The sequence below is a fragment of the Rattus norvegicus genome, chromosome 1 (genome assembly GCF_036323735.1).
Source record: "Rattus norvegicus strain BN/NHsdMcwi chromosome 1, GRCr8, whole genome shotgun sequence".
Lineage (NCBI taxonomy): Eukaryota > Metazoa > Chordata > Mammalia > Rodentia > Muridae > Rattus > Rattus norvegicus.
In genome coordinates, this window is record NC_086019.1 from 125,772,104 (window position 1) to 125,787,895 (window position 15,792).

General features: G+C 35.6%; 1 protein-coding gene across 10 annotated transcripts in view; it reads right to left on the minus strand.

The window, feature by feature from the left end:
- Potefam2 (POTE ankyrin domain family member 2) overlaps positions 1-15,792 on the minus strand; it is a 178,727-nt gene that overhangs the window by 91,561 nt on the left and 71,374 nt on the right. For 8 of the 10 annotated variants that reach the window (XR_010060365.1, XR_005494531.2, XM_039094164.2 and 5 more), the window contains 2 exons: positions 13,302-13,332; positions 10,626-10,698 (listed from right to left, as the gene is read on the minus strand). Coding sequence is in view for 6 of the 10 variants with exons in the window: in XM_039094164.2 (XP_038950092.1) it covers positions 10,626-10,698; positions 13,302-13,332 (104 nt within the window). In the remaining 4 variants the exon portion in view is untranslated. Of the gene's footprint in view, positions 1-10,625; positions 12,427-13,301; positions 13,333-15,792 lie in introns of all 10 variants that reach the window. The other 2 variants (XR_010060368.1, XR_010060367.1) reach the window with 1 other exon arrangement.

Genomic DNA, 15,792 nt, shown 5'->3' on the forward strand with positions numbered 1-15,792 from the left:
TAAATATGATTTATAAAATACATACTTATGTGATAATTACTAGTGTGCTTGCTATATCAAAACCTTGATTTTTAAATAAATGTTATTGAGAATAATAAATTAGTATTAGAATAAGACTCTTGGATTACTAATAGAATACAAACTATGCTATCTGGAGAAAACCTTAAATTTTTAGAATCAGTTTTGTTTAGGAAAACAAAGATGTAAAAATCATAATTAATTTTGTGGAAAGTTTAGAGATAGAGAAAAATCAATTCACAAATTTAAATAGATAATATGTGAATCTGTTTTGTTAACATAAGGCACATAAACATTCATTGAAATATAAAAGCTCTTCTGTAATGAAGGGAGGATGTCACTAGGGCCTAGTAAACATTATTGTGAATAAAAGCATCAGGACATTCATTCAGTGTCTGGAATGATCCAGGTACTTACTTATTCTTGGCAAGGTAGAAGGTCTTTGTGCAATTACACAGTTTTAATACACCAGCATGAGTTATGAAAGACAATTTTGAATTCACATAAAATTCTAGTCTATTCTCTAAAAAGCATGACAATTTAATCACTTTCTATTTAAGTCACAGGTAGTGAGAACCTTAATTTAGAAAAGTTAAGTAATGAAACATCAATGTCACTATGCAAGTTGAGGATATGTAAATCTTCACATTTTGTTGAAATACTGTTATAGAAATGATGTCAAGCTGGTCCCAACATAAATGAAAAGGATGAAGAAAAGAGTAAAAAAATCTAATTGACTTTATCTTGAACTCCAAGTTGAAAGTATCTATGTATAGATTTTAACAATAGACTATAAGGGGTGGTTGTGTGGCAGAATTGTAGAGAATTTGTCTTGCATTCATTTGCTCCAGACTCTCAACTGATTACTTTTTCATTGGATATTTTAAGTATTTACATTTCAAATCTTATCTGCTTTCCATTTACCCCTCCACAACCCTATCACATCCCCCATCCCCTGCTTCTATGAGGGTGCCTCCACACGCGCATACACACAGACACAGACACACACACAGACACACACAGACACACAGACACACACACACACACACACACACACACACACACACACACACACACACACACACACCTCACTGTCCTGGCATTCCCCTACAATAGAGCATCACAGAACCAAGGGCTTCTCCTCCCACTGATGTCAAAAAAGGTCATCTTATGCAGTTGAAGCTATGTAAAGACCTCCAGCTCCTTCAGTTCTTTCCCTAACTCTTCCATTGGCGTCCACATGCTCAGTCCAGTGATTGGCTGCCAGCATCTGCATCTGTATCTGCCATGCTCTGGTAGATCCTCTCCAGAAACAGCTATACCATGCTCCTGTCAGCAAGCACTTCTTGCCATCTGCAATAGTATCTGTGTTTGGTGGCTGCATATGGGATGGATGCCCAGGTGGGGCAGTCTCTGGATGGTCTTTCCTTCAGTCTGCTCCCCATTTTGTTCCCATATTTCCTTTAGACCAGAGAAATTCTTAGTTAAAAAAAATCTGGAGATGAGTAGGTGGCCTCATCCTCCACAGGGACTCTTGCCTAACCTCTGAATATAGTATAGGTTCTCCCTCCCTGTTTTTTGGGCATTTCAGTTAATCTCATCCCTGTTGGGTCCTGTGAACTCCTTCTTTTCCTGGCATCTGGGACTTTCTGGTTGCTACCCACAGTAACACATCTCTCACAATTACTCACCTCTGTTCAATTTCCTGACCCTCTGTACTTCTTCCCATTTCTTTCCATACTTAAACCTGCTCTCCCTTTCTTTTTTCCCTCCTCTGTTCCATCCAAGTTGCCGCCCCTATCAATATATTATACCTCTTTTTGAGAAGGACTAAAGCATCCACAAATTGGTGTTCCTTCTTCATGAGCTTCATGTGGTCTGTGAGTTATATCATGGGTATTACAAACTATTTGCCTAATATCCACTTATCACTAAGTACATACAATGTGTGTACTTTTGTGACTAGGTTACCTCACTCAGGATGATATTTTATGGTTCCATCAATTTGCCTGTGATTTTCAAAGGCCATTGTTTTTAATACCTGAGTAGAACACCATTGTATAAATGTACCACATTTTTGCATCCATTCCACTGTGGAGGGACATCTAGGTTCTTTCCAGCTTCTCACCATAATAAATTAGGCTGCTATGAGCATACTGGAATATGTGTCCTAGTTATATGTTGGAGCGTCTTTTGGGTATATGACCAGGAGTGGTATAGCTGGGTCCTCAGGTAGTACTGTTGCCAACTTCCTGAGGAACCACCAGATTGATTTCCACAGTGATTATACCAGTTTGCAGTCCCACCAGTCATAGAATAGGGTTCCTATTTCTCCATATCCTCACCAGCAGCAATTTTGACTGGAGTGAGAAGGAATATCAGGGTGGTTTTGATTTGAATTTACCTGATGATTAAGGATGTTGAACATTTCTTTAGGTGCTTCTTCACCATTCAATATTCCTCAGGTGAGAATTATTTGTTTAGATCTTTACTCCATGATTAATAGGGTTAATAGGTTCTATGATTTAACTTCTTGACTTCTTTGTACATATTGTATATTAGCCCTCTATTGGATGTAGGATTAATAAAGAACTTTTTCCAGATCTATTGGTTGCAGTTCTGACATATTGGCAGTGTCCTGTGTCTTAAAGAAAAGCTTTTAATTTTATAAGTTAAATTTCTTGATTGTTGATCTTAGAGAATAAGCCACTGAAATTCTCTTCAGGAAATATTCCCCTGTGCCCACAAGTTCAAGGATCTTCCCCACTTCCTCTTCCATTATATTAATAGTATCTGGTTTTATAGAGATGTCCTTGATCCACTTGGACTTGAGTTTGTACAAGGAGATAAGAATGGGTCAATTTACATTCTTCTACTTGGTAACCTACAGTTGAATGAGCACCATTTGTTGAAAATACTGTCTTTTTTCAACTGAATGTTTTTAGCTTCTTTGTAAAAGATCAAGTGACCTGATTTTTGACAAAGGAGCCAAAACCATCCAATGGAAAAAAGATAGCATTTTCAGCAAATGGTGCTGGTTCAACTGGAGATCAACATGTAGAAGAATGCAGATCGATCCATGCTTATCACCCTGTACAAAGCTTAAGTCCAAGTGGATCAAGGACCTCCACATCAAACTACATACACTCAAACTAATAGAAGAAAAACTAGGGAAGCATCTGGAACACATGGGCACTGGAAAAAATTTCCTGAACAAAACACCAATGGCTTATGCTCTAAGATCAAGAATCGACAAGTGGGATCTCATAAAACTGCAAAGCTTCTGTAAGGCAAAGGACACTGTGGTTAGGACAAAATGGGAACCAACAGATTGGGAAAGATCTTTACCAATCCTACAACTGATAGAGGCCTTATATCCAAAATATACAAAGAACTCAAGAAGTTAGACCACAGGGAGACAAATAACCCTATTAAAAAATGGGGTTCAGAGCTAAACAAAGAATTCACAGCTGAGGAATGCGGAATGGCTGAGAAACACCTAAAGAAATGTTCAACATCTTTAGTCATAAGGGAAATGCAAATCAAAACAACCCTGAGATTTCACTTCACACCAGTGAGAATGGCTAAGATCAAAAACTCAGGTGACAGCATATGCTGGAGAGGATGTGGAGAAAGAGGAACACTCCTCCATTGTTGGTGGGGTTGCAGACTGGTACTACCATTCTGGAAATCAGTCTGGAGGTTGCTCAGAAAATTGGACATTGAACTGCCTGAGGATCCAGCTATACCTCTCTTGGGCATATACCCAAAAGATGCCCCAACATATAAAAAAGACACGTGCTCCACTATGTTCATTGCAGCCTTATTTATAATAGCCAGAAGCTGGAAAGAACCCAGATGCCCTTCAACAGAGGAATGGATACAGAAAATGTGGTATATCTACACAATGGAATATTACTCAGCTATCAAAAACAATGACTTTATGAAATTCGTAGGCAAATGGTTGGAAGTGGAAAATATCATCCTGAGTGAGGTAACCCAATCACAGAAAAACACACATGTATGCACTCATTGATAAGTGGCTATTAGCCCAAATGCTTGAATTACCCTAGATGCCTAGAACAAATGAAACTCAAGATGGATGATCAAAATGTGAATGCTTCACTCCTTCTTTAAAAGAGGAACAAGAATGCCCTTGTCAGGGAATAGAGAGGCAAAGATTAAAACAGAGACAGAAGCAACACCCATTCAGAGCCTGCCCCACATGTGGCCCATACATATACAGCCATCCAATTAGACAAGATGGATGAAGCAAGAGAAGTGCAGGCCGATAGGAGCCGGATGTAGATCGCTCCTGAGAGACACAGCCAGAATACAGCAAATACAGAGGCGAATGCCAGCAGCAAACCACTGAACTGAGAATAGGACCCCCGTTGAAGGAATCAGAGAAAGAACTGGAAGAGCTTGAAGGGGCTCGAGACTCCATATGTACAACAATGCCAAGCAACCAGAGCTTCCAGGGACTAAGCCACTACCTAAAGACTATACATGGACTGACACTGGACTCTGACCTCATAGATAGCAATGAATATCCTAGTAAGAGCACCAGTGGAAGGGGAAGCCCTGGGTCCTGCTAAGACTGAACCCCCAGTGAACTAGACTGTTGGGGGGAGGGCAGCAATGGGGGGAGGATGGGGTTGGGAACACCCATAAGGAAGGGGACTGGGGAGGGATTAGGGCGATGTTTGACTGGAAACCGGGAAAGGGAATAACACTCGAAATGTATATAAGAAATACTCAAGTTAATAAAAAAAAGTTTAAGAACCCTAAATAAAGTAGATTCAAAGGAAAATCCAAGCCTACGCAAAACAAATCCTTGAAGAATTTGTTCAGTAAAGTAAAGGCTAAACACATCAAACCAACAAACCTATAGTGGACATTGAAGTGAGCTTCATAACTCAGTTATATTATTGGTAGAAATGGCAGAACACAACAGGATAGACTGGAATATACCCCTTTAAAGAGTATTTGTGATTATCGATGTTTTCTTTATTACTTGTTTTTTTTTCTTCTACTACAAGTTGGGGGACTTTTTTGTCTGTCATCATGAAATGTAATATTCAACATATAACTCCTGCTTCAAATTTTTATTTTAGAATCCCATCATTGAAGCAAATGTTCCAATTGTAAACATTTTTTTGGAATGTTTTCCAGAAACAAGTGCACTCAAACACATTTTCATTGATAATCTGAGGAAAGAAACTTGAAACAACTTCTCAAACTCTTTCTTATTAGATCCTTCACATCATAAAAGTATCTAGAAGACTTCTCAGCCCACATATTTCCATAGAAATTGCATGACTCTAAATAAACTGAAAAGCTGCTAAAAAGAAAAACAATGTATCCTATTGTATCCTATGTTTCTTGAAGTTTTCTTTTATTATGCTAATGATATTGTTTTTGTTTGGGTTTTAAATAAATTTTTTCTTGCACAATTAAAAAAAAAAGACACTCCACGTGTGTTGAAAGTAAAAAAAAAAAAAAAAAAAAAAAAAAAAAAAACCATCAAGTGACCATAGGTGTGTGGGTTCATTTCTGAATCTTCAATTCTTTGTGTGTGTGTGTGTGTGTGTGTGTGTTTGTGTTTGTGTGTGTGTGCTTGTGTGTGTGTTCACTCGCATGCAAATGTGTGTGTGTGAGAGAGAGAGAGAGACTGAGACAGAGACAGAGACAGAAATAAAGAGGACGACAGGAAGACAGAGAGACAGAGAGAAACACTGTATTGTCTTCCTCTTGAAATCATTTTTTCTTTCTTTTAATTGGATTTTTAATTTATATTTCAAATGTTACATTCTTTCCCATCCATAAACACTCTATTCCATCCCCCATCACCCTTCTTGTAAGAGGGTGTTCCCCAACCACAATCCACCCCTTCCTGCTTTCAGCACTGACATTCCCTTACACTGTGGGGTTGAGTTTTGGCAGAACCCCAAAGAGTTTTGGCAGTATCTCCCTCCCATTGGTGCCCAACAAGATCATTCTTTCCTACATATGCAGCTGGAGCCATGAGTCTGTCCATGTGTACTATTTGGGCAGTAGTCTAGTCCCTGGTAGCTCTGGTTTTTGGGTATTGATGTTCTTATGGGGTTGCAAGCCCCTTCAGGTCCTTCAATCCTTTCTCTAACTCCTGCAATGGGGACTGTATTCTCAGTTCAATGCTGTGCTGCTAGCACTCGCCTCTGTATTTGTCATGATATGGCACAGCCTCTCAAGAGATAGCTATATCAGGCCCCTGTCAGCATGCACTTCTTGGCATCAGCTATGTTGTCTGGGATAAGTGACGATATGTATATGGGGAGGATCTCCAGGTGGGGGAGGCTATGAATGGCCAATTCCTTCAGTGTCTACTCCAAATTTTGTTTCCATATTGCCTCATATGAATATTTTTGTTCCTCCTTTTAAGAATGACTGAACCATCTGCACTTTCATCATCCTTCTTCTTGAACTTCATGTGGTCTGTGGATTATATCTTGGGTAATTCGAACTTTTGGACTAATATCCATTTATCACTGAGTTCATACCATGTGTTTTTTTGTGATTGCTATACCTGAGTCAGGATGATATTTTCTAATTCCAACCATTTGCCTATGAATTTCATGAAGTCATTGTTTTTAATGACTGAGTAGTACTCCATTGTGTAGATGTACCACATTTTCTATACCCATTCCTCTGTTGAAGGACATCTGACTTCTTTGCAACTTCTGGTTACTATAAATAAGGATGCTATGAACATAGTGGAGCATGTGTCTTTGTTGTATGTTGGAGCATATTTTGGGTCTATGCCCAAGAGAAGTATAGCTGGGTCCTCAGGTAGTGGAATGTCCAATTTTCTGAGGAACCTCTAGACTGATTTCTAGAGTGGTCATACCAGTGTGCAAGCCCACAAACAATGGAGGAGTGTTCCTCTTCCTCCACATCCTCACCAGCATCTGCTATTATTTATCTTAGCCATTCTGACTGGTGTGAGGTAGAATCTCAGGGTTGTTTTGATTTGCATTTCCCTTATGACTAAGGATGTTGAACATTTCTTTAGGTGCTTCTCAGCCATTCAGCATTCCTCAGCTGTGAATCCTTTGTTTAGCTCTGAACCCCATTTTTATAGGGTTATTTGTCTCCCTGCAGTCTAACTTCGTGAGTTCTTTGTATATTTTGGATATAAGCCCTCTATCAGTTGTAGGATTGGTAAAGATCTTTTCCCAATCTCTTGCTTGCCATTTTGTCCTAACTACAGTGTCTTTGGTTTACAGAAGGTTTGTAGTTTTATGAGATCCCATTTGTTGATTCTTGATCTTAGAATATAAGCCATTGGTGTTTTGTTCAGGAAATTTTCTACAGTGCCCATGTGCTCAAGATTCTTCCCACTTTTCCTTCTATTAGTTTGATTGATTTGCATTCTTCTACATGCTGACCTCCAGTTGAACCAGCACCATTTGTTGAAAATTCTAATTTTTTGTATTGGATGGTTTTAGCTCCTTTGTCCAAGATCAAGTGACCATAGGTGTATAGGTTCATTTCTGGGTTTTCAGTTCAATTCCATTTATCTACCTGCCTGTCTCTGTACCAATACCATGTGGTTTTAATCACTATTGGTATGCTGTATAGCTTGAAGTCTGGGATGGTGATTCCCACAAAATTCTTTAATTGTAGAGAAATATTTTTGAAATAATTGTTTTTTTCTATTCCAAAGGTATTTGCAAATTGCTCTTCCTAACTCTAGAAGTGTTGAGTTGGAATTTTGATAAAAATTGCCTTGAATCTTTAGATTACTTTTGGCAAGATAGCCATTTTTACTATATTAATACTGCCAATCCATGAGCTTATAGGAGATATTTCCATTTCTGGGCTCTTCTTTGAATTCTTTCTTCAGTGACTTGAAGTTCTTGTCAAACAGATCTTTCTCTTGTTTGTTTAATGTAACACCAAGGTATTTTATACTATTTGTGACTATTGTGAAGGTTGTTATTTCCCCAATTTCATTCTCAGTCTGTTTATCCTTTGAGTATAGGCAGGCTACTGATGTGTTTGAGTTAATTTTATAACCAGCCACTTTGCTGCAGTTGTTTAGCAGGTTTAGGAGTTCTCTGGTGGAACTTTTGGGGTCACTTATGGATACTATCATATCATCTGCAATTTTCAATTTGTATTCCTTTTTCATCCTTTTGTTGTCTAATTGCTCTGGCTAGGAATTTGAGTATGGTCTTGAATAAGTAAGGAAAGAGTCAGCAACCTTATATATTCAATGTTTTTAGTGGGATTGCTTCATGTTTCTCTCCATTTAGTTTGATGTTGGGTACTAGTTTGCTGCATATTGCTTTTACTATGTTTAATATCTTTAATTCCTTTAATTCCTGATCTTTCCATGATTTTCAACATGAAGGGGTGTTGAATTTTGTCAAATGTTTTCTCAACATCTAAAGAGATGATCGTGTGTTTTTTTCTTTAAGTTTCCTTATATAGTGGATTATGTTGATGGATTACCTTATATTAAACCACCCCTTCATCCCTGGAATGAAGCCTACTCGATCATGGTGAATGATAATTTTGACGTATTCTTGGATTTGGTTTGCGAGATTTTACTGAGCATTTTTGTATTACTTTGAAAGTAATTGTTTTATGTATTTATGTAATTATTTTATTGTATTATGTTTTCTTTGAATGTCTGAGAGAATTCTGCACTAAACCCCTCTCTTTCTGGGATTTTTTAGGCTGGGAGACTTTTGATGACTGCTTCAATTTTTTTAGGGATTGTGGGACTGTTTATATGGCTTATCTGATCCTGATTTATCTTTGTTACCTAGTATCTCTACAGAAATTTGTCCATTTCATCCAGATTTTCAAGTTTGGATGAGTAGTAGGGTCTGCTGATTTGGGGAATTTCTTCAGTTTTTGTTTTCTTTTTCTCCCTTTTCCTTTCTGATTTTTGTTAATTTGGATATTCTGTCTGTGCTCTCTGTTTAGTCTCGTTAAGGCTTCCTCTATTCAAAGGATAAACAGTCTGAGAAAGAAATTAGGGAAATGACATCCTTCATAATAGTCTCAAATAATATTAAATACCTCGGTGTGACTTTAACCAAGCAAGTGAAAGATCTGTATGATAAGAACTTCAAGTCTCTGAAGAAAGAAAACAAAGATCTCAGATGATGGGAAGATTCCCCCATGCTCATGGATTGGCAGAATTAATATAGTAAAAATGGCCATCTTGCAAAAAAAGCAATCTATAAATTAAATGCAATTCCCATCAAAATTCCAACACAATTCTTCAAGCAACTTGCAAATTCATTTGGGTTTGCAAGCTGGTACAACTACTGTGGAAATCAGTCTGGCAGTTGTTTAGAAAACAGGACAGAGTATGACCTGAAGACCTGGTTATACCACAAAGATACTCCATCATATAACAAGGATATATGCTCCACCATGTTCATTGCACCTTCATTTATAATAGCCAAAAGCTGAAAAGAATTGAGATATCCTTCAACAGAGAAATGGATCGAGAAAATGTGGTACATTTACACAATGGAATACTTTTCAGGTATTACAAACAATGATTTCATGAAATTCTTAGGCAAATGGTTGGAAATAGGAAATACCATCCTAAGTGAGGTAACCAAAACAAAGAAAAGCAAACATGGTATGCACTCACTGATAAGTGGATATTAGCCTAAAACTTAGTATAGCCAAGATATATCTCACAGATCACATGAAGCTAAATAAGAAGGAAGACCAAAGTGTGAATGTTTCAGTCCTTCTTAGAAGAGGGAAAAAATACAGAATGAAACACAGAGACAATATTTGGAGCAGAAACTGAAGGATAGGCAATCCAGAGACTGTCTCACATGGGGATCAATCCCTCATACATTCACCAAACCCAGACTGTATTGTAGATGCCAAGAAGGGGATGCTAACAGGAGACTGAAATAGCAGTTTCCTAAAACGCCCTGCCACAGACTGACAAATACAGAGGTCAATGCTTGCAGTCAACTATTGGACTGAGAACTGGGTCCCCAATGGAGAAATTAGAGAAAGGACTGGATGAGTTCAAGGGATTCTCAACCCCAAAAGAAGAACTACACTATCAACCAACCAGACACCCCAGTGATCCCAGGGACTAAACCACCAACAAAGGAGTATATATGGAGCCAGGGCAAATCAGGAAAGGGGATAAAATTTGAAATGTAAGTAAAGAAAATATCAAATAAAAGAAAAAATATAAAAGGAGTAAATTTAATATTCTATCATATATATACATATACATATATATGTGTGTATATATATAATATATAATATATATTATATATATACTCTAATACTATATATTATATATAGTATAATATATAGTATTATAATAATAATAATATATATATACTCTAATACTAGTACATTCTTTGGCCTAAATATTTACTATGTTTTGGTATTTTTCACAATAAAGGCATTAGATTATCATCATTTTGAAAAGAAATGCTTTTTTAGCCAACTGTCCAGCTAAAATTGTGATAGTTCAGATAGTTCAACAACTGCTATGTTCAAACAATTCAAACACCACAAAGAAAAACTCAGGTCAAGAATCTATCTGAAAAATCTCTGATTACCTGGATTTCAGAATAATATTCATCCTCCTCTCTTGAACACATAGAAATCAGTGACTCGGATCTGAAACCATATCTTTCAAGAACAAACATATAATAAAATGGGTGAATTGTACTCAGTAAAAATATTCTTAATGACTAGTCATTTGGACAGCAAATAGCTTTATAAAATTCTTTCAGTTGTTACTTTCTGCTTCTAATTCTCCCAATCTCTCTGGACTTATCAATAGAGTATGAACATAGTTCAACATAAGATTTGGTCAGTCAATATATTGATGGAATCTGAATATCATTTATCCCTAAATTATTTGTCCTGATGGTTGCACCCAAATTATAATTAATTGCTCATATACACATTCAGCATAAACATAATGTGTCACCCCTAAATAAAGCAGAACATTGCAGTGTCTACATTCTACTCCCTATTCATAAAACATCAAACTATATAACTTAAAAGTAGCAGTCCTCATTCTTGAGCATATTAATTGGTTATTGAAAGGAAATAATCACATTCATCCATTTAAACATAACTAATAAAGTCATTTAAAAACTTTTAAAACTCTTGAAGACTAACTTTATAAGTAAACACACAAATTATGTGCATTGCTGTTAGTCTTGCTCTTTTAAGGGGGTAACATACTGCAACAAAAATAACTCAGTTATGTTTCCTAATTGGTTCAATTTTATTCAAAGACTACAAGGACTTAAAAACTTTCTTATGTGGTTGATCAACATCATAGAATTCTTGATAGAGTACTTTTGCCTCCTTTGCCCTCTACATTCTCAACATGTCTTTATTCTATATAATATCATTCCTGCTCACTCTTCTACAGTGTTAAATGATGCTCCTTAGCCTTTAAAAGTCCATCCCAGGTAATTGCAGATTCCTGAAAGTAAACTATCTAAAAAACCTGAGAAGCAATTAGTTCCATGATTCAGGCAAATAAGGTAAATGGAGCATCAGCAAAACATAACTTAAGCCTATGCACGCTAGTATTTTCTATGAATATATTGCACATCCCAATCTATATGTAAGACTTGGGATAAGACACACAGGAGAAAAGGCCTTTGTCACCAGGTCACATATATTTGTCTTTCACTACTTCCCATAATTCATATATACTCTATCCCACTCTCTGTTTACAGAAACATTCCTCTTTTCTAGAAAGGATTCACTGTGGCTCAAGTAAATTTTCAACAGAAATATGGATATTTGTCATGTGTTACAATGAAGCACAAAGTCAATGCGTTTTATAAATTACTTTCAACCCTATTCTAATACACAGTATTAGATGATTTTCAATATCCTGTGTCGTGTATAATTAACTGTATTGTCTTTTTAAAACTCATCAAAAGTCTAACCTCTTATTCCTATTGACCTCCATGATGTTCCTTTTGAAATTGCCTTCCCCCTTTTAAAGGTATTCTAATGGTCCACTATAGACCACCAAAAAACTAATCATAGCTCTTTAATGTCATGTTTTTCCTCTCTCATTGAGAACAATTGATTCACTCCCTTATTCTACTATTGAAATATTTAATCAAATACTGGTCAGCAAAAAAAGATAACTAGCCTTATTGGTAAGAAACATATGCAAATCTAAATTGAGGCATATATATTTACATATCCATAGAATACTGTCCGTTAGCCTTGGGTGGTCCATCAAAACAACCACTTATCTACACTGATGAATCCAGTTTGTTTTGCTTGGGGTATTTTTATTAGCTTTCAGTATTCCTTGAAGACTCAAACTTTTAAAATTTGAGATTCTTAAGAACTAGAAGACAATTTAGCAGCCAAAACCTACATATAAAGAAACATGAAGAAAATTATACTATATAGTAAAAATGTCAAGAAACTTAGTTTCATGAGGCAAAAAGACTTAAAAAAAACCACATAGTAATACAGAGCAGTAGTTTCTAGAGAAAACAGACCTGAGAATAAATTAATAATACTATTTAAGTAGATGCAGAACACAATAAATATAACATGGTGTATGTGAATAGGCACTACAATTCTAATAAAATTGTTTTGAGACCTCTCTGATATTTACTATTTCAAAACTATGATTTTATGGGCACAGTTAATAAAGGTCTTCCTCTCCATTATTTGACAGTAGTATGCTTTAGTCATGTGTTGACTAACAGCAAATGTCAAAAGGATAAGATAAACTGTGGAACTACAAATATAACTCTCAGGAAAATTCTAAGCCAGAGTTGACACCTGGGACTATTCCAATATAATCAGAAAAACAAGAGAATACATAGCCCGCCATTTAAGTCATGACCTTGTTACTTGGTAACTATGGGATCATGAAATTTATCAAGTTTTTAGATGACAACTGCTATATCAATAAGATACTTGGTTATAATGATATAAAAGTTTAAAACATATTGTTTTAAAAAGGTACAATCTCCATTAAAGGAGCCACATGGAATCCAGTGGACAATACTGATTAAACAGCAGCATTTTCTCTAAGTGCTGGTGTCATATGCTTATAATCTTTGGGCTTGGTAGGCAGAAGAATGTGGATCTCTGTATTTGATACTAGTCTGGTCTACATAGTGAAGAAGTCCTGTATCAAAATGTCAAAACAATTAATAGTTTAATAATTAATAAAAGAGCTATAATTTGAAATTATAAATAAACATTCATTTTTAAAAATTCTAAAATCCTACCCTGATGAGTAGAAGTCTGCATGTAGATTTCCTGTGATTGAAACAATAGTAAAACATATTTGAGTAGACGAAATTAGTCTATAAATGATAATAATTAGACATGTTGTAGCTTCAATGATAAATGATAACTATACCTCTGGCAAAAAATTAAGGCATCAAAAAATCTTTATTCTTTGAATTTAGCTTTTGATACTCAACATTAAGTCAAAATAAAATGTGACTATAATCCCAAATGAACTATCAGACTGATAGAAAATAAGACCATCACAAGCATCAGTAACTATTATAACTAACAATCAAATAGAGTAATTTGTCTGGAATAATGGTAGCAGGGTCAGTTATAACACAGAATAAATATGTTGTTATAAAACAAGACTTCTACAGATATGTAAATGCATTTCTTATGGTAAGGGCAAAACAGCCTATCAGAAAGAAGTGGAGTCAATGAGCAGTGCACCTTTGAATCCCTAAAATTATACAAAAGGATTAAAAAATTCTCATAAAGATTTTCCAGGTATCTGAAAAAAGACCTAAGGTTAAATCACGTTTGCCCATGCTCCCTTATTTTCTGTGAGATTAGGTGGCAATGAGTTATTTTAATTCTTGCTATAATTATTATTTTTACCTGTAAGCAATGTGGTAGAAACTCGATTGCTATTGTTGCCAACCTTGAAGTATCTGCTGGTTAGCAAACCTCATAATGAAACTATCTACTCTATACTCATAGCAGAAGTTTAAATGTATGCACTGCAAAAATAATGTCAGAGAAAATCACTGTGGAGGATGGATTATTATAAAATTATAGATAAATATGAAAGTATGTGCATATATATCACTTAATAACTCACTAAAGTTGTTTCTATTGGGATAAAAACTAATATTCATTTTATATAAAACATGAAGGACAACACAGTTTGAGATCCCTTGAGAAGTATCTTCCCATGAAAAAAGATGACTGGACATCTGCCAAAGTGGTAGAACACCTGGCTTTCAAATATAGGATAAGAGATAATCTGGGATTATAGAGTGATAATTAGGCATCTCTTGGTTTATGTATTACTTTAATGCTTAACACCACAGACACCAATCACATACAAACAAAAGAACTATCTCAGAGTAAAGGATCAGAAAAACATTTTCCAAGAAAATGATCCCAAGAATCAAGATGGAGTTGCCATTCTTATATCCAATGAAATAAAGTTTCAACCAAAAGTAATCAAGAGAGATGGGGAAAAATATTCCACAAGCATCAAACAAAATAATCCCAAAGATGAAGTCTCAATTCTGAACATTTATACCACAAATGAAAGGACAACCACATTTGCAAAAGGAACTTCATGAAAGCTCAAAACACACATCACAATATAGTGAGAGACTTCAATACTCTATTCTCACCAATTTACAGATCATTGAAATAGAAACTAAACAGACATAGTGAAACTAACAGAATTTATGAATTAAATAGATTTAACAGATATCTACAGAACATATTAAAGCAAAATAAGGAAATACCCCTCCTCAGCACTTCATAAAACAAGAAGATTGAAACACATACAAGAACATATACAAGAAGATTGAAACAATCCTATCCATGCATTCTATCAGATCACCATGGACTAAAGCTGAACTTCAATAAAAACAAAAACAACAGAAATCCCACATATTTAAGGAAACTGAACAACTTTCTTCTCAATGATAATTTGGACAGAGAAGATATAAAGAAAAATTAAAGATTTTCTAGAAATCTATGAAAATAAAGGCACAGTATACCCACAATAATGAGGCACAATGAAAGCAGTGTTAGGAGGAAAATTGATAATCACTAAGTGCCTTCATAAAAAAGTTGGCGAGATCCCAAACTAGCAACTTAACCCCACACCTAAAAATTCTAAAACAAAATGAAACAAACATAACGAAGGGGGTTAAGCAGCAGGAAATTGTCAAACTTAGGGATGAAATCAATCAATTAGGAAAAAAAGAGAAAAATGCTAAGAATCTACAAAACAAAGAAGTGGATCTTTGAGAAAATCAACAACATCAATAAAACCCTTAGCCTAACTAACTAAAAGACACAGAGAAAGTATCCAAATTAACAAAATTAGAAATGAAAAGGGAGATGTAACTGAAAGTGAGGGAATTAAAAACTCATAGATCTGACTACAAAAGCCTACTCATGAGAAAACTGGAAAATCTAGGCAAAATAGATGTTTTCTAGACAGATACCACAAACCAAAGTTAAATCCAGACCAGCTAAACTATCTAAAGAGACTCATAACCCCTAAAGAATTAGAAGCAGTCTTTAAAAACTGTCCAAAGTAAAACAAAAATGCCCAGGGGCAGAGGTTTTAGTGCAGAATTCTACCAGACACCAAAGAAGAGCTAATTCCAATGCTCCTTAAACTATTCCACAAAATAGAAACAGAAAGAGAACTACCTAATTCATTCTATGAGGTCACAGTTACTCTGATACCTAAACTACCCCAAGACCCAA